This window comes from Dunckerocampus dactyliophorus, chromosome 13, assembly GCF_027744805.1.
Source record: "Dunckerocampus dactyliophorus isolate RoL2022-P2 chromosome 13, RoL_Ddac_1.1, whole genome shotgun sequence".
NCBI lineage: Eukaryota > Metazoa > Chordata > Actinopteri > Syngnathiformes > Syngnathidae > Dunckerocampus > Dunckerocampus dactyliophorus.
This window is the reverse complement of record NC_072831.1, coordinates 8,518,838-8,541,913: the sequence shown is the minus strand read 5'-3', so window position 1 is coordinate 8,541,913 and position 23,076 is coordinate 8,518,838. Positions and strand designations below refer to the sequence as shown.

Here is a 23,076-nt window from a genome sequence, read left to right as displayed (position 1 = left end):
ATAAGAAAAAGAACAAGAAGACTGAAGCAGAAATAACAAAAATAACCACAAAAGAACAACAAAATACAAATACAAAGTACAAGAAGAACAAAAACAGCTACAAGAAGAACAACATGAACAAGAAGAACAAAAACTATAGGAACAAGAAGAACACATAACAACTAGAATAAGGACAACAAAAACAACCATAAGACCAAGAAGATTGAAAAACGACAAGAATAACAACAAGAAGAAGATGACTTGAAGAAGATGAAGAAGATCAAGAACATAGCTCAGTTTGGACTACTGTGTGTTTGTGGAAGCAGTGTGTTAATGGCGGGATTAGCGCTGTCAGGAGGCCGCGCTTCTCATTAGAGACAGCGCTGCTCATCCAGTCAACACATGCTACACGCTAGCAGCAAATGAAGAACCACTTAAGCAGGATCTATCCTGTCACAATATCCTCAAACAGCAGTGTTAGTTGTTCTTGCACAATAAATGTACTTAACAGATGCTACTGACCTTCTTCTCCTTGTAGATGCCTTGCTCCTTCTCCATGGCTATCTTGGCTTCCTTCGCTGCAAACAGAAGCAACATTTCAGCTTGGCCCACATTGTTTCATCACAACAAGATAGTGGCCTAACAAACCTTTCTGCTCTTTCAGGTAGTCTGAGTTTTCAGCCATCCACAGCGCCGTCTTCACTTGGATCTCCTGGTCACTCAGCAGGTACTGCACACATGAGCCAGCAGCTTACTATCACTCCAAGAACTGCTGTCATATATTACTGATTTTGAATGATAGCTAATGAAATGAGTCAAGGTGGAGGGGTTGAAGGTCAAGCCACTACATGGTCACAGACATCTACATCATTTCTCATTTTCTCTTTGAGTGCTGACTACGTGTGTGTGTGTGTGTGTGTGTGTGTGTGTGCGTGCGCGCGTGTGCGTGCGTGCGTGCGTACCAGCTCTATCTCGCTGTCATCTATGCCGCTAAGGTCCAGCTCACCGCCTTCAACAGAGTCACCTGTCACAAAAACACAGACATTTTTAACAGCAATTTTTGTTTTAAGCGTTGTCATTTTTGTCAAAAAGCGTTTGATCGCCTCACACACACACACACACACACACACACACACACACACACACACACACACACACACACACACACACTCACGCACTCACGCACTCATAAAAAGGATTGCGTTATAATGCAAGTGATGTGCAGCATTGATGATTTAGAACTGTCTACGTCACGATTGTGACAGGGCTCCACATTACAGGTCTTATGCAAGGGGAGCTGATAACACGAGGACGACAAGATGATGTTGCTTCAACAGAGCAACAGGTGGCCAGGTGGACTTTCTGCAATCAAAGGGGGTGGATGTGGATGTCAAAACATTGATACATGCATTTCAATTTCTGGCAGGAGTACCACCACCACACCAGTCATCATCATAAAGTTAAAAAAAAAAAAAAAGGTGAAATTGCTGGCAGAAGAACAAGCTGAAAGACACAAACGTCAAAATCAATGAGGCTCTGGAAAAACGTAACTCTGACGTCGCCAAGAAAGTGCGCGAGTTAAGGAAGCTCAACACATGTGGAGCTCCAACTGCAAATCTGCACCAAGTGAAATGTTAGACCGGCTGACACTACAGTGCTTGTTGTCAAAGCCATCAAGTAACTGAGCAAACATCATCTCGACTACAAGAATATTAAAAACACAACTCACAAAGACTTGATGCAGCTGAAAATGAACAACAACCGACAATAACGCCACAATAAAAAATGTCAACATGAAGAAATATTTGATTTATTATTACTAATAAGTTATTGCTCAATTTTTATACAGAAATTACTTATAAATTGACCAATTCAGTCAAAATCTTGACTGCAGTATGTATATGTTTCTCCATCCATCTTCTATGCCACTTATCCTCACTAGGGTCGCGGGTATGCTGGAGCTTATCACAGCTGACTTCAGTAGAGAGGCGGAGTAGAACCTGGACTGGTTGCAAGCCAAGACCATTTTCAGCTTCTAAAGTGAAACAATAATAGATTTCAGGCTATAAAAAAGTGGTCTATGACTAGTAAGACCTCCACATGACCCCATTGAGGCAGCACTTCATTAAGAGAACCTAATCTTAACCCCTCCTCAATGAGTTAAAAAAAAAATCCAGTTGATCCACTCGGGTCACTTGCTATCAGGCGGGCCCAGCCCTCTAAGAAGTTCCTGTGCGTGAAGCCTGAGGGGAGATAAGAGCCAGCACGGAGACTCATGATAAGACTGGGGGCGAGGGGGCCACTTAGTGTATCATTATTCAACTGCAGCTTTGATAGATACACTTGCTAATTTCATCACACTACTAAAAATCAAATGCAAAGCTGAGTGAAGCAATTACTTTTTTAGTGTCGTTTACAGCCAAACTGAGGAAAGACACAATGTCATAAAAAATACCTCACATTGTAGTCCTATACATAACATCAATATATCATATGCCATTATATGCTCATGTGCTGTCTTTTTATTTGTCAACACTGCTTATAACAAAAGGTGTTCAGAGAAGAGGAATGTAGGCAGAAAGCTACATTCACAGCTGTATGCGTCACTATAAAATAACTCACTAGCAAAGTTAACATTTTATACCATTAACACTGCCTCACTTCTTTTTACACTTACTAAAATGTGACCTAACATTGCCTGTACACTTAAAAGCTTTTATGATGGCCACAGTTTGACCTTGGAACAAATTATTTCCTATGCGCTAAAAGTTTTTTTGAAATAACTTGTGTTCCTTGAAGGTTCCACTGTGGAACGTCAAAAGTCCTATGGCTCTGAGGTTGTAAAAGTCTGAATTCAACCGAAATTTTGGTGGTAATAAAATACTTTGCCACAAACACTTCAAAGTGCGAACCACCACCGTGTATGACGTCACGCAAAACCTCATGAGAGCTCAGTTCACAGAGCATCAAAAGATTAACTGTGTGTTTCGCTTTTTGTCTTTTTTGAATGTATCATCAAGTGGTGTTAAGAGAAGAATATAGACAGGAAGTTACATCGCATTCAAAGTAGTAAGACTCCAGCGCCACTATACGCTAACTCACTTGCCGTGTTTCCCATACAATCCGCAAAGAAGGAATTTGTTTGAGTGGTTGGTAGCGGTATGCATCATAACTGCTGTAAAATCCCGCGCGGTGGTGGCACCTAACCGCCATGAAAGGCGAAGTGTAGAAGTGTGCAGCTCCACAAGCGGGAGTCATGATAGCGATAGTGCTAAGAAGACACTCTGCAGTCATATGGTAACACTTTGCCTTCTCCGTGAAATAGGTAAACAAGGGTGTCCAAAGTCCAGCACGGGTGCCATTTGAAGACAGTATATGTTTTTTGTTTGTTTTTTTGTTGGGGTTTTTTTTTTGCACATAAATAGAAAAAAGGAGCAAAAGAGCAAAAAGGCATAATATAATGAGAAAAGGCTGCAATGTTAATATGAGATTTGTATTTAAATATATAAATACCGTTTGATTTTAGCCTTTTAAAAATGTACATGCACGTTTATGGCCAATTATGCAAATTAGACGATTACATAATTTAGACCCTCCCCTGCAACCCACCAACACAAAGAGATTGTAGTCTTGTGGGAAACACTGACTCCTAAGCAATTAACATTTTATACTACTAGCGCTGCTTCACTTATTTTTACACTTGTATCCGCCTGAATGCTAAAATGTGACTTAAAACATTGCCTGTTCACTTAATGAAGCTTTTATGATCGCCACAGATTGACCCTGGAACAGATTCTTTCTATTGACATTATCTGCTATGAGAAATGTGTCTATGGTGTCTTTTGTCAAAAACGCGCCTCTGCTGTACATGATTATCCATTTCAAAAGAAGGAAGAAAAAAAGATGTCAGCACAAAAAGCGATGGTATTGACACAATAAAAACACAAAGAAGATGCTAAAAGGTGTCAGCTCAACAGTTCCACGATGCTTGTTCAGCTACTTGCTGTACGTCTAATGAGCTCTCCCTCTGGAGCCCCCCGCCCTCCCCACACCCCCAAAGTCAGCCTGTCAGGCAGACATGTGTGATGTGGTCAGGACAGAAAGATGCTTCCGGATGCAAAGACAAAGACAAACGAATGCTAGCAGGAGACGGGAAGGAACGGGAGAGGACAAAGGAGACCTTTCAGGAGGAAGACAAGCTAGCAGAACCAGATGAAGACCAAAAATCAAGAATTTCTAATCCTGATCTTCTAATCCTCATTTTCTAATCCTGATCCTTTTACCATTGCAGTCTGACCCGACAAGCACACAAAGTCACACACACAAAAAAAAAGACTGCTGACTCCCACAAAGCTCTTTTCCTCCATCATCATCCTCCTCCTCCTCTTTTTCTTCTTCTCCTGTCCACTCCCTCCCCCTGCAGAGGACACTGCGCATATGAGCTGCAGGATTAGGGGGCGGGAGGGATGTAGACCAGGGGTGTCCAAACTTTTTCCAAAGAGGACCGCATACTGAAAAATCACAAAGGGTGAGGAGGCCACTTTTTAATTTTTTAAACCAACTCATGTAGATATGCTGAGATGTTTTTCATATTTAAAGAAAGAAAGCAGCCTGCATCTCAGCTTTGTGTTATTGGCACCAAAGCATATTATTAGTGTGAACATACACTTTTTTGATTTTTTTTATATTATTACTTTTAAAAACATTTCAATTTTCTTCTTGTACATCTTTTTCTTGTATCATTACTTTATTCACATAATGCTTTGACTTGTTGTAATTTCCCCAACCCAATTTTCCCGAAATTCCAACTTTATTCTTCGTTTCTCATAATATGACTTTTTCATTTACGAAAATTATGCATTTTTTTCCTCCAATTTTACGACTTCAGTCTCTTAATTATGGGCATGCCTGCAATGCAGAGCAGTCCATCTTATTAGAGTTGTCTTTATTGTTGTAAAATTACTGCTTTTTTAAATTATGATTTACTTTTCTTGTTTAATTTTGTTTTTAGAATGTACCCAGAGCCAATAAATAACACACGGCCATAAATGGTCCCTTGGACACCCCTGGTGTAAACACGTTCACTCCATGACCAACCTTTCCTTAATGTGAAAAGCTCTTCAAGCCCAAAAAGGTAGACATTTTAACTCCTCTCCTGGCCTTCAGGTGTTCAGAGGGTCAGGTTAGACCACCTAATATAAACTTTTTGGGGGTGGGAGATGTTAAACTTTGCTACTTTGTGATGTGCACTCTTGCAGCCATCTTATCTCCAGGTCTCCTAAAAACAAGCACAAAGCAGGTGGTTGCGTGGAAGCTCCGCCTGGACAGCGCTGTGAGGTCATCAAGCTCGGTGCCAGCTACCGCCCCCCCGCCTACTTACAGCACACACCCCACCCACCCACAGAAACAAGCCCAGGCAATAAATAGAGTGCGAGATTCTCGCTGACACGGGGGGCCGGGGCGAGCCCATTAAAACGTGACCTGGCCGACCTTGGACGAGCGGACACCCACTCAACCACCTGCTCCCCCCTCCCTCCTTCACCCCTCCTAGACTTAGAGGGAGGGGGGATAGTATGGTAACTCCCACCGAGGCTTGATGGAGACACCTGTTTATATAAGCAGCTACAAGTCAAAAATAGTAATGTTGGTTTTGCAATGCTAATGAGAGAACACATGACACCCCCATCATTGCGGCGCCAAACATGATGGCTTCCTTACTGGAGAGCCAGAGGATGTGCCAGAGGAGTCCAATCATGACAGGCTAGCTAAGTGCTAATGCGTCCACGGAGACACTCCATTTTCTTGTGTTCTTCCGGTGCGGCCACATGTCATCATCGTCCCAGCTGTCCCAGCGGCCTAGAGGACATCAGCACGATGAGCAAATGTACCCATGGATAATCATCGTCCATTAATGAGTAATGAGTCATTATTAATTCAAGGGGGACCAAGTAGGGAGGAAAAAAAGCTGCCAGGAGGTTTAAGATTATTAAACACACGCTGCATGTCAAATATTCATTTAACAGGTGTGCTTGCATTTAAAGTCACTAATGAGTCCATTAGAACCTCCAAAGACCAATGGAGTCTACAGACAAGAGTCTGAAAAGACGGGTGGATAAATCATCTGTTACGGCTCTGGTACAGCTATTTTGCAGCATCTATGCATGAAAGAGGATGCAATGATGAAAATGGAGGTTTGCAATTCAAGTGATGATCCGGGGTCTCATTCGCACAGCAAAGGGACCAGCATGACAAAGGAAGTTTCTTCTTCCTCATCTGACGCTGCTCGCCTCAGTTAGAAATGAGTCAGCAGCTCAGACACTGGATTGTGGCCGTGATTTTAGTGAGAAAAAGTTTACAGATGACATCTGCGGAGCCATGTTGCTTTTTTCTTTCCTCTCTTAAACGTTTTTAGATGTGAAAGTTGAAAGTGAAGGAGGTAGTTAATGTGTGGCCAAAGTTCATTGATTGGACTTAAGTGCTGGGGCAAAACAGCCTGGACGGATCGATGCTGACTCTAAATGTGCGGGACAAATCTCCCTGAAGACCTAGGCAACACAGTAAGGTGACAAAGTCATCTGGAGGTGCTGATGGACAACCCGCAATCTCACCTCTGATGGAAATGATGGAGCAGCGTCACACTGGAGGACACTCCATGGTTTACTTACTTGGACAGATAGATGCGGAATACTCTACAACACTTTGCTCATTCTGCCGAGTAGGCAAGCTAAATGGTAGCTATTAGAAACTTAGGTTCTGCATTGGGGATGACCCAATACCGATGGTGTCAGAGCAACCTGTCAAAAGCCTGGGAAGGTGGTACAATGCAAGTCTCAGGGACAAAGACCAGGTGCAGGTACTAAGGCAGTACATCACCACCATTCTGGACACTATCAACAAGACAATGCTGCCAGGGAAGCTCAAAGTCTGGTGCCTACAATTTGGACTTCTCCCTCAGGCAATGTGGCCACTCAAGATCTATGAGGTCCCAATTACAATGATGGAGAAGATGGAGCGAAACATAACTTCATATGTGAAGAAGTGGCTTGGGGTGCCACGCTGTCTGACATCAGCATCTACGGCAAAGGAGTCCTTGAACTACCCATCACAAGCCTTACTGAAGAATATCAGTGCTCCAAAGTGAGACGACAGATGACATTGAAGGACTCCAGAGATCAGACCATCAGCAATGCTGCACCACCTCTGTTGATGGGAAGGAAATGGACACCATCCGACCATGTGTCCCAAAATTTACATCCTTCCCATGACTGAGATAAAGTTCCCACGCCACTCAACATTCACGCCTCATGTGATTACCATTTATTGGCACAAAAGGACATTTTCCATCAAGTCCTGTGTATTTACAAACAATCTTCATTGTGTCCTTCTTCCCCACTTCATTTGAAACCCTTGCTTAAGGTTAGAATAAATAAATTGGAGCCTAACTAGTTAGCTCGGTTGCATGCTTTGCTAAAAGCAGCAGCCATCTTGTGTCCCTGCCGTAGCCTGAGCATAACTGTTGCGCAATGTGGTGTAAACACAGAATAACAGGACTGTAAAGGTGACTATAGGGGTGTTACTTAATGTCTACAGGGCTCTAATAATGGTAAAAAATGTATTGAGAAAGTCATAAACAGGTTTTCTATGCTCTTAACTACGCAAATAACGATTTACTTACTACAACCCCTGACAAAAATTATGGAATCACCAGTCTCGGAGGATGTTCATTCAGTTGTTTAATTTTGTAGAAAAAAAGCAGATCACAGACATGACACAAAACTAAAGTCATTTCAAATAGCAACTTTCTGGCTTTAAGAAACACTAAAAGAAATCAAGAAAAAAAAATATGGTAGTCAGTAACAGTTACTTTTTTAGACCAATCAGAGGGAAAAAATTATGGAATCATTCAATTCTGAGGAAAAAATTATGGAATCATGAAAAAAACAACAACAAAAGAATACTTCAACACACCACTAGTACTTTGTTGCACCACCTCTGGCTTTTATAACAGCTCGCAGTCTCAGAGGCATGGACTTAATGAGTGACAAACAGTACTCTTCATCAATCTGGCTCCAACTTTCTCTGATTGCTTTTGCCAGATCAGCTTTGCAGGTTGGAGCCTTGTCATGGACCATTTTCTTCAACTTCCACCACAGATTTTCAATTGGATTGAGATCCGGACTATTTGCAGACCATGACATTGACCTCATGTGTCTTTCTTCAAGGAATGTTTTCACGGTTTTTGCTCTATGGCAAGATGCATTATCATCCTGAAAAATGATTTCATCATCCCCAAACGCCCTTTTAATTGATGGGATAACAAAAGTGTCCAAAATGTCAACGTAAACTTGTGCATTTATTGAAGATGTAATGACAGCCATCTCCCCAGTGCCTTTACCTGACATGCAGCCCCATATCATCAATGACTGTGGAAATTTGCATGTTTTCTTCAGGCAGTCGTCTTCATAAATCTCATTGGAACGGCACCAAACAAAAGTTCCAGCATCATCACCTTGCCCAGTGCAGATTCGCGATTCATCACTGAATATGACTTTCATCCAGTCATCCACAGTCCACGATTGCTTTTCCTTAGCCCATTGTAACCTTGTTTTTTTTCTGTTTAGGTGTTAATGATGGCTTTCGTTTAGCTTTCCTGTATGTAAATCCCATTTCCTTTAGGCGGTTTCTTACAGTTCGGTCACAGACGTTGACTCCAGTTTCCTCCCATTTGTTCCTCATTTGTTTTGCTGTGCATTTTCTGTTTTCAAGACATATTGCTTTGTTTTCTGTCTTGACGCTTTGATGTCTTCCTTGATCTACCAGTATGCTTGCCTTTAACAACCTTCCCATGTTGTTTGTACTTGGTCCAGATTTTAGACACAGCTGACTGTGAACAACCAACATCTTTTGCAACATTGCGTGATGATTTACCTTCTTTAAGAAGTTTGATAATCCTCTCCTTTGTTTCAATTGACATCTCTTGTGTTGGAGCCATGATTCATGTCAGTCTACTTGGTGCAACAGCTCTCCAAGGTGTGATCACTCCTGTTTAACTGCAGACTAAGGAGCAGATCTAATCTGATGCAGGTATTAGTTTTGGGAATGGAAATTTACAGGATGATTCCATAATTTTTTCCTCAGAATTGAGTGATTCCGTAATTTTTTCCCTCTGATTGGTCTAAAAAAGTAACTGTTACTGACTACCACATCTTTTTTTCTTGATTTCTTTTAGTGTTTCTTAAAGCCAGAAAGTTGCCATTTGAAATGACTTTAGTTTTGTGTCATGTCTGTGATCTGCTTTTTTTCTATAAATTTAAACAACTGAATGAACATCCTCCGAGACTGGTGATTCCATAATTTTTGCCAGGGGTTGTAGATGCTATTAGCAATCTACCAGCGAGTTATGCATGACAATGCAGCACTAACAAGAACATTTTTGGATGCAGCTTATAAGTTTTGTTTCACTAAAGTCCAGTGTTTCCCATACATTAATATGTGGCAGTCCGTCACCATTAACTTTGCACCGCCACAGATAGATTTAGCGCTACCAGGGCATTTTAACATTTTTTCAAACCTTTTCAAGTAGGTCTGTAACGATAATCAATAAGTCGATTAATTGAATGATAAAAGAAAAAAAAGGACGTTGATAATTTTGCCACCGAGATAAATAAACGTTTGCATATATGCCTGTTTGTTTCTCATCTCTCTCTGTACCACACAAGCTGGATGACAAGAGGGTTCACTCTGGATGTGTCTGTGTGCATTGGTTCTATAGTGGAATGAACAGAGAGAGTGAACCCTCCTGTCAGTTGGCAAACTAAATATGAAACGAAACAGCGTAAAATGGTGCGCGCTCACAGACTGTGCCGCTCGCTACATTGCAAAAGAAATGCAACCTTTCAATACGCTTGAAAAGCCAACATTTCGGGAAATGTTAGAAATGTTTGACAGACAGTACGAACTGCCTGGGAGAACGTATACTCTGGACACGTCTTCAACTCTCACATGAGTATACAACACCCTCTACTGGTAGCAGTTGTAAATAGAATAACAGACACATGCAACACAGCACCGATAGATCGCACTAAGACACCACAAGGACGCAGAACACGACACGTGTTTATACGCTTTTAAAAAAACAACCCTGCAAAATCGCAAAATCTGCGAAAGAGAGGATACGCGAAAGGTGAACTGCGATGTAGCGAGGGAACACAGTACAGAAAGTACAGAAAGAGTGTCCAACTGATCTCGTCTCTGGATAAACTTATAATTTTTAAATAGTTAGCCTCACTAACGTTGCATGTCAAGATGGTCACCTAGTGTGTGTGTGCGCGTGTGATCTCTTTGGTGGAGTGAGTCAAACACACCACAGTCAGGAGTTTATACTATTAAATACACAGACTGCGAGCAGATGTTTGCAGCCTGAAAGAGACCACAACTCTTTGTATAAATGTTCTCAACAACATGGCATGCTCCACTTACGTGTCATCGAACAGGAAGGTGTGTTTTAGCCGTAGTAAAATTCCACCAAAGTCAATTTTTCAGAAAAATAGGCAGAGTGATTTAAAAGTCTTTGTAAGATGCTTGTAAAAAGCATAAAAGCTAACAACTCTGGTCAAGTCAAAAGTTCAGCACAAGCAATAAGTCTGTTTTGATTTTTTTTTTGGTTTTCTCATGAAAATTACAACCTTCCCAACGTGCCCTATGCTGATGCGCGCACACACACACACACACACACACACACCCACACACAGATGAAAGGCTTGGTTGTAATGACAAGGTCCAATTCATACTTCAAAGATGGAGCGAGGGGACACACCAATCTCTCCAGGTTTTCACACACACACACACACACACACACACACACACACACACACACACACACAAACACAAACATGAACACACCATGTCTGGTAAAAACAGTCACCACCTACATCACAATATATACACAAAATTCACCAAAAATGTTGATGGCCTCCGCTAAGGCCCCATGGAGACTTGGACCTGCTCCAGGAACTCCAAAGGAGAACGCGTCCCCTCTCTAACCTAACACTCCCCTGCTGCGATCAAGTGCAAAAGGAGCCATCTTGGAATGACATCACAACAAACAAGGTGGAAATACGCATGCAAGTCACATGACGCATGAGCTCACTGGCAGTAAAGGGCGGGGTGTGGGGGTTTATGGTCGCTTTGGGCACTTCAGACAGTAAGTACATTGGATGCTCATCTCTGGGAGAGACGAAATGTCAATATTTACGCTCAAAGAGTTACTATGGCAACTTCCCACATGTGTAATTAGCTAATTATGCTAAACCACCACTTGTGTTGTTTGAACAGCACTAACACATACAAACACAAAAATGACACTCACCATTTTCTTCCGCTCCTTTGGCACAGCTGCCGATGGGCTTGCTCAAGCCCAGCGTAGCCGCTGTGGGTAAGCTCGTCCCCAAGATGGACGCCAGAGACGGGCCTTTCCGCTTGGGCGCGTCCTCCTCATCCTCCGCCTCAGCAGCCCCATTCTGCTCCAACTTGATGAGCGACTCCACGGTGAGCTCGGCCAGCTCCTTACCAAAATGCTTGGCCACCGCCTGGAGTACATCATCTTCCTCCTCTTCGTCGTCTACCTTGCCATCCGCCATCCTTGAGGAGGATGAGATGACGTCATCCAGGTCGTTCTCGATGGCTGTGAAAGGCGGGAGCGATGAATCCACTTGAATGTTTACATTTTTAATGAAAACAAGTGGATGAAGGAATCTGGCTTGGTTGTCATGGTTACCACAACAACAGGAAACTTAAGTTTCATTTACATATAAAATCCTCCCTAGCTCCGCCCCCGAGGTACCATTCTACTGTGCTCGATATGGATCACTTATTTCATGGAACACTGAGGGTGACGCTCAATTCTAGTGATTCTATTTCTACACTGAAACTGTTAATGCGATGCAACGACTGCAGGAAGCAAACCGCCAGCCCTCAGTGTGCAGGACACCCACCAGGCCCCCCATACCTTCTTTGGCATAAGCAGCGTAAATTCCTTTCAGTTTGGGTCGACTGCTCTCCAGCTTGGTGTCAATCTCGTCCTGGTAGCCTTCAATCTCACCTGCAACATGTCAGTAAACTCTAACAAGTGTACTGTGTCTATAGATGGGCAGATACTTTATGTCCAAGAGAAATTCAAGTTTGCAGCAGCTCTGTAAAAGTGTCCTAATAAATGTAATCACATAAAAAACAAACAGAGCAAAATAGGAGAGTTAAGAAAATTAGGAAAATATAAGAATAAATAAATACGTAACAGATCACTTGAACTTCAATAATAAGTCCTGTCCTGTGTGTGTTTTTACCGCTCCCCCTCTGTTGTGTTGAAAAGTCGCATGGCGTGGGACAGGAATGATCTGCTCGTTTTATCAGTGGAGCAGGGCAGTGATAGTAATCTGCCACTGAAACTGCTCTTCTGATGCTGTGCATTGGATGATGCTGGTTGTCCATGATGGAAGGGAGTCTCCTCAGTGTCCTCAGTGCCACAGATGTCAGGCTGTCCAGTTCAGTGCCAATGACAGAGCCTGCCTTCCTCACCAGTTTGTCCGTGTGTGCGGCATCTACGTGCGTGACTAAGTACACTGCATACTTCGTTCCTGAGTGTGTGAATTTTGACAGTGTAGTGCTGTCCCCAATCATTAAGCCAACATTTTTTTCTTTTAAACGTGAAGGCACATCTGCCGCTGTGAGCTGACATAAAAAAACCAGAAAAAGGTTTATACCTTCAATGTCATCCATCTTCTTCCTTAGCTCCACTTCCAGCTGCAACAACATACATTATATTTAGTTGTTTTCCACATATTGTTTACTTAATGTTTGTTAACTATATATTTAAGTGGAGGGCTGTGTCTCCATTGGTGCTCTTGCACACTTTACACTGAGAAGCACGGCAAAATGCAGTGCACTGTCAGTACCCTGATGTTGCAATAAAACACTCAAAATGGTGAGTGTGCGGTGATGGAGACTTAGCACCTTCCACTACACGAACCGTACTGGAAACACAATCCATTCAGCGCATTTGCATTAATCTATCTACATCGGTTCAGCAGCTTTTCTAACTATTTTACGGCAGTCACGTGTCAGGCAACCAGAAATGTACTACGCATGTGCAAACTACGTCATCAGTCAACCTATTTTACGGCAGTTACAGTTTGTGCAATCATCAAGCAACACAATTTGTACTATGCATGGGCAATATACGTCATTCTCCCCACCCCCAAAAAATCCATCCAAACAACAGTACCTATATGTTTGGATGGATGGTATTTCTCCATTTAGAAGCAAACCCCATAGCTGCTAATACATGGACGAATCCATCTTTGCACTCGGCTTACGATCGTTTTACATTCAATTATCACAGCGTTTTATGCTTTTCAAAAATATTGTATCTGTTTATGTATTTGTTTTTTCCTTTTTGTTTGCTGTGTCTACACGAAGTATGGTTAACGACCATTTATGTTCACAAATTTAGAAAATATTAGTATTTTCTAAATTTGTGAACATGCTGTGAAACTCAGTCATGCAAAACTTTTGAGTGGAGGAAGTGATGCAGGCCTTCTGCACGTGCAGAACGGATCATGTTTCTGTTATGAATCGTGGTACAATGGAGAAATGTGGGGGAAAAAGCAGGCAGATATTTTATGAAGCGATCCAAAAGTTTTGCTGAGTGGTTGCAATTGACCAGTAAAAGAAAGAGAAGAAGAACAAGGAACTCAGGAACTAAGTACACAGTGTACTTATTGAAGTGTACTAATGGAAGTATTCTATTTGGGACACAACCTAAGATGTTTGCTTCTCATCTACTCCATGCACCGTTGTTGTTATTGTGTCTGTTGCCTCCATGACTTCCTTCAGGTTTCCAACTGGCCTGTCAATATGGTTTCATTAAATTACCTGCTGGACTTTTTTCTTTCTAATCCCTGCAGTGTAGCATGGCGGGTCACACTCCTGGTCTAGGTCCACCTTCTTGAACTCCTCAATGGTCAGCAGACTGGTGGGCGTGTCTTCAAACTCGGCCAGTCTGACGCAGCACCATCAAGTCCATCATTCAACGGGAACAAAACACAAGCTAGTTAATGTTTACGGCATACAGTTTGGCTGTTTTCTGCAAGGTTTGATGGAAGCAACCGGACGCCAATTCCACATGTCAAAATCTGCCACCCACCTTTTTCTGACCGTGTTTTCACACACTTTCACTACGTCAATGATTTCTTTGATGGTACGGCGAAAGTCGTGCATGCGAGCGGCCACTAGAAGTGCTGCAAACACAAATGCATTTAGAACATTATTATCTTTGTAAGGCAAGGCAAGTTTATTTGTAGAGCATAATTCGTACACAAGGTCATACAAAGTGCTTTACAGAAAAGAAGGCAAAAATCACTTCATAAAATCATCCCATAAAACATAAAATCATTGTGGGCGGCACGCTGGCCGAGTGGTTAGCATGCTGGCTATACAGTCAGGAGATCGGGAAGATCTGGGTTCATGTGTCGTGTGTACGTGGGTTTTCTCCGGGTACTCTGGTGTCCTCCCACAGTCCAAAAACATGCATGTCCATAGGTTGTTTTCTATATGTGCCATGCGATTGGCTGGTGTACCGCCTCTTGCCTGAAGTCAGCTACAGCTGGGATAGGCTCTTATGAGGATAAGCGGCATAGAAATTGGATGGACGATTACAATCATTAAATGAAGTTCATGTAAAGACAAATGTGTAAGGAAGTGGCTTATCCATTGATGTTTATTTAGTATGCAATTTATACTAACTAAATTCGACATACTACTGTGATAATTAAGACATTATAATGACATCAGTGCAACGTAAAAGCGTAAAAGCGCACAGCTTCTCGCAATTTGGCACCAAAAACACAGCGTAACAGAAAAAAAAAAACAATGTTTGGGCCTCTCAGGTGCAACGAGGCCACCCCCGCAGCAAAATAAGGTTGATGAAAAAATTCAACAAGAGAGAAGAAGCCTGCTAATGTTATGCAATGAGCAGCGTAGCGAGCCTTAAAGGAGAACACTTACATAACCTTCATTAGAGCGCCTGGGCTGCAGAGCCTGCTAAAAGATACATGCATGCTTTTTACTTCCATGTGCACGCTCCTCCACCAAGAGTGAAGTGGCGGCTTTAACACTCCAAAAGACCACTTTCTCACAAGCCGCCATCGCCATCTTGGCGCACGCGACTCCAAATCAGCCGTTTTGCTATTGGTGCTTAAAAAGTCATTTTACAAAACAACGTCCTCAAACTTTTGCTTTCAACATGCAAGTGCATCCATCTCTATGATTTATGATGACGGATTAAACATTCAGGCGGGCCAGCAGAGGAAAGCACACGCACGCGGGCCATAGTGAAGGAAGAATTTGATATCAGGTAAGATCAGGTCGACCAAGCTAAACATGGAGCTGAAAACTTTGAGCTGGACCACAAGTACAATGATTAATTTTTTTTTTTTTATTAAAGGTGCTGTTCCCTTTTTGGCTCCAAATTACAATTTCTTTTTTTATTTTAAACCAAAAAAAGAACACCACCACCACTGACTAGCATATTACCAATAGTTTTTGTACAGATTGTACAAAAAAATTTCAATATTTTTCCCAAATCAAAAACTTCATAAAAATTGGTGTAAATTGTCTAAGATGACTGCCACTCACGACTGTCTTGTATTCAACAGTTACATGCAGTTAGGAGAGGCAATGATGAAAAAATAAAAAACTAATAAAGACAATCAAATATTAATATGTTTATCAAACTGTATTATAAATGTGGTTTATGTATGATTACAACATTTTCTGAAGTAAAAATCGCTGAACTTGCATATTTCCTGATTAAATAAAGGACGGAGAGGTGAGATTAGGCTGCCGCAAGCTTCTCTTCCCGGCTTAGTACGCAAGCCCAGCCTACTGTCTGAGTGCACTCGAGTGCACTGAGTGGGATCATGGCACAAGCCAGTTTTCTATTTGTCAGCAGGTCACCAATATAATGTTTGCAGAAACATTTACTATACACCATGACTTTCTACTGCCCTTGTAATGTCTTTAATGCAAGTTTGACATCATTATTCTTGCTAATTGGACAAGAAAATCCATACAAATGACATACGCAGAGGTGCTGCAGTACTACACCCTACGTGAAGGGGGCAGGGCAGGGCCATGCGTGAGCTGGAAGGTGATTGTCATTGCCGCCCTTTTTTTGACAGCAGCACCAGGTGGAGAGCAGCAAGCCAAATGCATTAAATATATTTTTTATGCTCTGCTGAATGAATGAATGAATTTGACTGCCAACACAAAGGATTACCTATCCAAGCTCACCACAAGGGAATCAGACTTTTACAAAGTATCAGAGCTTTTCCTCAATGAAAGTCAATTACTCTTCTTTTTGTTGCTATCCTATGAGCAACCTATATTAACATAAAAAACTCCAAAACAGTCAGTGCCTCACCAACCATTCACGTAAATGTCTGTAGCATGCACATACAATTTTCAGGCATGCCAATCTTAGGTTTGTAGCGTAACATTGGTAGCTAACTTTGCCAAATGCGCTAACGTTAGCTGACATGAGTTATAACTAATGCGCATACATATGCGTTACATAGAGCGTCATTTACAAGTGAGCAGGAAAAATGCGGTATATAATGATTGCAGCACGGCTGAAAGTTAGCGCCCTCTTGAAAGCAGCTTATTATCCATTACATATAGCAGCTTCAAAGACTTAATGGTAGTCACAGCGTCAAATAAACAGTGACAATGTTAAAAAGAGGACATTAAGGCCGAGTCTACTTGCTGGAGTGGTACCTGCTCCACAGAGTCCAGAGGGCCTTCGTCCAGTGTGCATCCAGTCCCTCTTCATCCTCTGAACCAGCCTTAGTGCTGTCATGGACACGTCATGGTTCTTCTCGCCAAATTCCAGCAGCTGGGCAAAGCGTGGAATATAAAGGCACGGGTCTGGTAGAGACAAGCACATGTTTAGTTTTATTTCATTCATTTTCAAGGGGCTGTAAGGTGGACTAGTGGTTAGTATATCGGACTCACTACTTTGTGGAAGGGCAGGACACAGGCCAAGGAAAAAAACATGAGAATGTTGGCAATTCAATTTATTTATTATTTACATTACTTTTTTTTTATTTTTAATTTTTTTTTTTACTTTTGTCCATTCTCATTTGCAGTATTGCAGCAAGTCAAATGCATTACAGATATATTTATGCTATGCCGAATGAATGAATGAATTTGATTGTCAAAACGGAAGAATATATACCCAAGCTCAACAGTAGGTGGTCAGACTTTTACAACAAAGTATCAGAGCTCTTCTTGGAGAAAGATAGTGCACATATACGAATAAAATAAGATCACAGATGTTTTTCCCTTTATAAAAAAAAAAAAAAAATGAAATGGGACTAGTAAGTATTTGAAAACAGCATTTTTAACCAAACTGAATAATTAGTTTTCCTTGTTAACCTCTTAATGAGCTACCTCTATTAACATAAAAAAACTTCAAAGGAGTGAGTGCCTCACCAGCCATGAACCTCACCGCAGTCACTGGTATTGCCAAAGTTAGAAGGTCCAGGTCGTACCCCGCCTCTCACCCAAAATCAGTTGGGATATGCTCCAGCACATTGTGATCCTAATGAGTTCAAGTGCTGTACAAAAATGGATGATTGATTGAGCAGGAGCTGTGTCCCAATACTTTTGCCCAAGTGGTGTAGACTTAAAGACATCCAGTTACCTACTACAGTTAGCTACTAATTGGTGCCACTGGAGACTAGAGGATTAACATTTAAGTTGAAGTGCATTCTGCAGCTTTGCGTGTTGTCCGCTGGCAGGTTGGAAGAGGAAAAGTCTCTTCTTAAAAGCTGCACGTGAACACTGTAGCGTGAATGACGTTTATGGGAAAACGTCTGCTTTATCCGAGGAGGAGAGGAAAAGTCATCACATGCTTCTGACCGTGAAAACAATGTGGCAGGTGGCCAATTTCAGGCTTTTTTTCCCCTTTAAAAATCACTTTACTGTGCTGAGGGATCCAATTGTCTAAACTTAGGAGAGGGGGGGTACTCTTTCTCCAGAAGACGAAAAGGAGAGTTTGATGACAGCAGAGTCAAATAACTTTGAAGTCAGCGGCTGCAGGCCGAGCCAGCTGGTAATAAGATCCAGACTGATCCCTTCCCCCGCTGCACCACGTAATCATACGTGTGCAACGCTTCTTCTGCTGCTGTCTGCTTGCTACTGAGTCACAGGACACGTCTAACCTTCTTTTGAAAGGCTAATACAATCAAACTGAGAAGGAATCACTGTTTATTGTCAAAACACAACAAATGCCCTCCTCCTTTTACCAAACACTGACCCAGAAAGGACCGCACTCATAAAATATTTCTCCTTCCAATAAAACTGGTGACCGAGACGTAAAGAATTAAAGCACTAAAGCGACGATCTTTAACACTTGCACCTGCAAAACATTTTTTTCCCCCTGTGCCTGCAGATGCAGAAAGTGGATTAGATCAGCATTAGATAAAACACCTGAAGAATAACATTTCCATGAGGGAAAAGCAGGTGACTTTAACAAATGTATATTAACTGTGTTTAAATGTACATAACCTACCATTGTTATACTAATCCTGCTTTCACCTTACACCAACTGCACAAATGACCAATTTACTTGTACAAATGCTTAAATATATTAAATTCCACCTTCAGTTGTGTTTACAGTATTTCAGATAACTTCTACTGCTACTTTCATCTATAACAGCACATTCAAAAGTGCGAGTGTTTTCATCTCGGGTCTGGCGTTGATATCCCGTTAATAATTGATTATTTATTCGGCTCTAACCAGCGAGGCGGAGGGGAGGACTTTTTCGTGCTGTGACGCACTCTGCGCAGCAGCTATGGGCAGAGCATTGCTGACTGTGACGTTAGGCATGCGTGAATGTAATTGGTCCGCGCAGGGCGGGGGCGGGGAGAAAATGGGGAAACGATCGAGGAGTAAAAAAGAGAAAATAAAAGATCAGCCCTTGAAAAGTCTCCACAACAAACATCTTCTAACGAGGAGCTGTCACCCACACAAGGAGCTCCACGGTCGGCTTCGTCTCTGTGTACGGCCACTAAGGAGCAACCGAGAGCGGAAGTGTCAGGTGCGGATTTGATGACGGCTGGAAAAGGGGGAAAAAAGGCTTGGAGATGAGCTGACGGTCACGACACAGGAACAAGTTAGATGTGGATGAGGGACAACAACACTGGACCCAGTCTGAAATTTGATTTTTACACGCAGCATTGGCCTTCGACGCCGAGTTAACGCCGCGTAGAGGAAGGGGGGAAGGGGCTGCATCCTGCGGAAACACTCGGCTCGTCTACCGCGGGACAGCGCGCAGACAAGACCGCACGCTTGTGCCGATGCCCACGGCAGACTGCAGGCTGCTCCATCATGGCCGGATCATGAGGTGCCTGACCTGCCTCCTCCTGCTGCCAGACACCCTGAGAAAGTCCAAGAAGCTCAGCGGGCTCCCGGGCAGGCTGCCACTGTCTTACGACGTCCCGAGCAGCAAGAAGCACAAGAAGATGGCCGCGGAGCTATGTCCCGCCGGCAACGGCAACCTGGCCAGCGGTACCACGGTGGCTGACGCCGAGAAGACCAAGGAGGCGCCGGTCAACCAGGCCGCCAGTGGAGGCAGCGGCGACGGAGAGGGCGAAGGAGGCGCGGCGGCCACCAGCCCGACCACCCAGCAGAACATCAGCAACAACAACACCGTGGAACCCAGAAGCTGGCAGTGTAGCCACCCCACACTGAGGGAGAGGTACTGCCACAACCACATTTTCACATATTAATACTAAAATATTGTCTACTATAGTCTCTTAAGTCTACCAAAATACTTCTTTAGGTACACCGTGTGATGAGATCCAGTACTGAAAATCAGCTACTACAAGGACAATGCTGACTTTTTATTAATGAATGTTAATTATTGTGTTTGTAGTTGAGCGGAAAATTAGAAACAGTTTTCTCAGTGTGTACTAGCACAATAATAAGCATATTGTTGTGAGTGACAATGTCAATCAAAAGTCAGCATTATCTTTTGTAAAAGGTAGAATAACCTTGTTGATTTAATGACTTTCGGTTAAAACCATGTAAGATTACCAGAAGAACATGTTTGGGGACATTTAATGTAACATGAATGACCTTTTACTGTGATGTTTTTTTAAACATCAAAACTCATGAAGAGTGTCAACACTGAAAGCTTGTACTTTGTGTCAGTACTTGTTTATCGTCTTCAATAAATAAGTAAATAGTGCGGTAGGACGAGATGTTCCCTAGCACTGAGATTTATCCGTTTCTCTGTTGTTTTTTAGGAACGCCTTGATGTTCAACAACGAGCTGATGGCTGACGTCCACTTCATCGTGGGGCCTCCGGGGGGGTCACAGAGGGTTCCAGCACACAAGGTAAAGATGAAGAAGCTCAATGAGATGCTGTGACTTGGCACACAGATTGTGTACTGATGCATCACTCCCACCCCCACTACCCCTTGTCACAGTATGTGCTGGCCGTGGGAAGCTCCGTCTTCTGTGCCATGTTTTACGGCGATCTGGCGGAGGAGGAGTCTGAGATCCATATCCCAGATGTGGAGCCCGCTGCTTTCCTAATTCTACTCAAGTGAGTGAGCCACCGGGCCGTCAGTGTCACTTCAAAGCTCCTTATTACTCATCGCATTGCCAGGAACGCTGGGAGCAGTGCTCTGTAATTGCTGCTTTTCTCTCCTACTCTTTGTTCAGCTATGAGCAGCTCGCTATACACCCCCCTCCTTAAAAAAAACCTGACAATTATCTTGGTAGAGAAACATGCAGAGCAGAGATTTAAAAATAACCTGGAAAGCCTTCTGGGGGCTGTGTTTTGTTCTGGGTGGGGGTGGCCACTAACAGAGCAGCAGTGGTTCACTGTGGTGGTTCAGGACCACGAGGTCGCAGGTGAAAAACAATGGAATACGGTACTAGTTTCTGGAGGGATGACGAAGCGAGCAAAGAATCTAACCTACAACACTATGAAAAGACTGAATGGCAAATGGCCCGCCAGAGAGCAGTTCAACTAGACAAAACTGAACAGTCCTCAACTGTCGAGACCTCTGCCAAGGCCATGGAGTGCAAAATCTGTAACTGTGTCCCACTGAATCTAATCCCCCAACGGCATCCTCCAAAGCCTCTCAATTGCGGCACAGCTTGTGTTTGTGTTTGTTAGCAGGCTACTTCCTGGTTCACAATATCTTGATCATGAGTTTGACTGTTCCATTCACACCATAGGAATTCAAGCAGTGAAGTTAATAGAAAATCTCCGGCTTTATCCAGATCCACATAAAAACCTGTTTTGTGGATATTGGTAATGCAGTTTTGGCATTATCCTGCTAATTTAGTACAAAACAAGAAAAAGTAGTTGCTTGTGATTAAAAAAAAAATCTTTCCTCCATGTTCCAGGTACATGTACAGCGACGAGATCGAGCTTGAGGCGGACACGGTGCTGGCCACCCTGTATGCTGCCAAAAAGTATATCGTCCCGGCGCTGGCCAGAGCCTGCGTTAACTTCCTGGAGACGAGCCTGGAGGCCAAGAACGCCTGCGTCTTGCTCTCGCAGAGTCGCCTATTTGAAGAGCCTGAGCTGACGCAGCGCTGCTGGGAGGTGATCGATGCCCAGGCCGAGCTGGCACTGCACTCCGAGGGCTTCTGCGAGATCGACCTGCAGACGCTGGAGATCATCCTGCGGCGGGAGACGCTCAACACCAAGGAGGCGGTGGTGTTCGAGGCGGTCATGAGCTGGGCTGTCGCCGAATGCCAGAGACAAGGGCTGGGGCCCACCACACGCAACAAGCGTCAGGCATTAGGGAAGGCGCTGTTCTTGGTACGCATCCCTACCATGAGCCTGGAGGAGTTTGCCAATGGGGCGGCCCAGTCCGACATCCTCACTCTGGAGGAGACGCACAATATGTTTCTGTGGTACACAGCCGCCAAAAAACCCAAAGTGGACTTCCCCCTGACTACCAGGAAGGGCCTGGCGCCACAGAGGTGCCACCGCTTCCAGTCCTCGGCCTACCGGAGCAACCAGTGGCGGTACCGCGGCCGCTGTGACAGCATCCAGTTCGCCGTGGACAAACGGATCTTTATCGCCGGGCTGGGACTGTACGGTTCCAGCGGTGGCAAGGCCGAGTACAGCGTCAGGATCGAACTCAAGAGGCAGGGCATCATCCTGGCCCAAAATTTGACAAAGTTTGTGTCGGACGGATCGAGCAGCACCTTCCCCGTGTGGTTTGAGCACCCGGTGCAGGTGGAGCAGGATGCCTTCTACACGGTCAGTGCCGTGCTGGATGGCAACGAGCTCAGCTACTTTGGCCAGGAGGGAATGACAGAGGTGCAGTGTGGGAAGGTGACCTTTCAGTTCCAGTGTTCCTCGGACAGCACCAATGGCACTGGAGTGCAGGGGGGGCAGATCCCTGAGCTGGTCTTCTACGCCTAAGGACAGGAAGTGAGGGTTCTCCTCATGGCCTTCCAGTCATGTAGCATCACAAACACTCATGAGCTGCTAGTTCTCAGACTCTTCTAGAAGCCACGGTGTGCTCCACTTATTTAATTTAACGTTATTCTTTAATTTAAACTCTTTCTTTGCTCTGCTGTTGCCATGGAAACACAGCGGTGGTCATGCGATCCAGCCGAGCAAAGCTACTGGACCGAAGTTTGTCTTGCTGCTCTTCTACCGAGCGGAACTTAATGTTCTGGTTCTTAAATGCAAAAATAAGTAGGGATGTTGTTGTTTTGCACTTGAGGACACAGCCTCAGTTTGATGTCTTTTCTTTGAAATTGTAACAGCTTGATGCTGACACTTGATGACATAAAGGTTTTAATGCCATCCAAGCTGCTCACGTTGCATTGGTTCTGGTTTCTGTGTGGGAGGGGTGGACATTTAAGGCGCAGCAGCGCCCTCTGCCCTGTTCAGAGTGAACTTCACCTCATAGTATTCATACTGTATGGGTCAAAACAACTTCAATCATGTTCACTTACATATTCTACATACGCAATACATTTTGACGTGTTATTCAGCA

General features: G+C 43.5%; 2 protein-coding genes across 5 annotated transcripts in view; one reads left to right on the top strand and one right to left on the bottom strand.

Moving 5' to 3' along the window:
• Positions 1-23,076, bottom strand: part of brf1a (BRF1 RNA polymerase III transcription initiation factor subunit a) — a 63,210-nt gene that overhangs the window by 26,521 nt on the left and 13,613 nt on the right. For 3 of the 4 annotated variants that reach the window (XM_054796556.1, XM_054796559.1, XM_054796557.1), the window contains exons 7-15: positions 16,810-16,959; positions 14,180-14,273; positions 13,909-14,035; positions 12,738-12,777; positions 11,987-12,079; positions 11,348-11,662; positions 942-1,003; positions 628-709; positions 502-557 (exon numbers count right to left, since the gene is read on the bottom strand). In XM_054796556.1, coding sequence (XP_054652531.1) covers positions 502-557; positions 628-709; positions 942-1,003; positions 11,348-11,662; positions 11,987-12,079; positions 12,738-12,777; positions 13,909-14,035; positions 14,180-14,273; positions 16,810-16,959 — 1,019 coding nt within the window. The remainder of the gene's footprint in view (positions 1-501; positions 558-627; positions 710-941; positions 1,004-11,347; positions 11,663-11,986; positions 12,080-12,737; positions 12,778-13,908; positions 14,036-14,179; positions 14,274-16,809; positions 16,960-23,076) is intronic. The other variant, XM_054796558.1, reaches the window with a different exon arrangement.
• Positions 18,957-22,893, top strand: LOC129192475 (BTB/POZ domain-containing protein 6-B-like). The gene is made up of 4 exons (XM_054796560.1): positions 18,957-19,796; positions 20,347-20,437; positions 20,530-20,648; positions 21,461-22,893. The coding sequence occupies exons 1-4, from the start codon at positions 19,396-19,398 to the stop codon at positions 22,491-22,493; spliced, it is 1,644 nt and encodes a 547-aa protein (XP_054652535.1). The 5' UTR covers positions 18,957-19,395; the 3' UTR covers positions 22,494-22,893.

Bases quoted from the DNA above. Each gene is read 5' to 3' on its own strand.
- LOC129192475 (XM_054796560.1), top strand. From the start codon at position 19,396: ATGCCCACGGCAGACTGCAGGCTGCTCCATCATGGCCGGATCATGAGG. The intron at 19,797-20,346 runs GTACTGCCACAA...GTTGTTTTTTAG, and splicing joins CACCCCACACTGAGGGAGAG to GAACGCCTTGATGTTCAACA. The intron at 20,649-21,460 runs GTGAGTGAGCCA...TCCATGTTCCAG, and splicing joins GCTTTCCTAATTCTACTCAA to GTACATGTACAGCGACGAGA.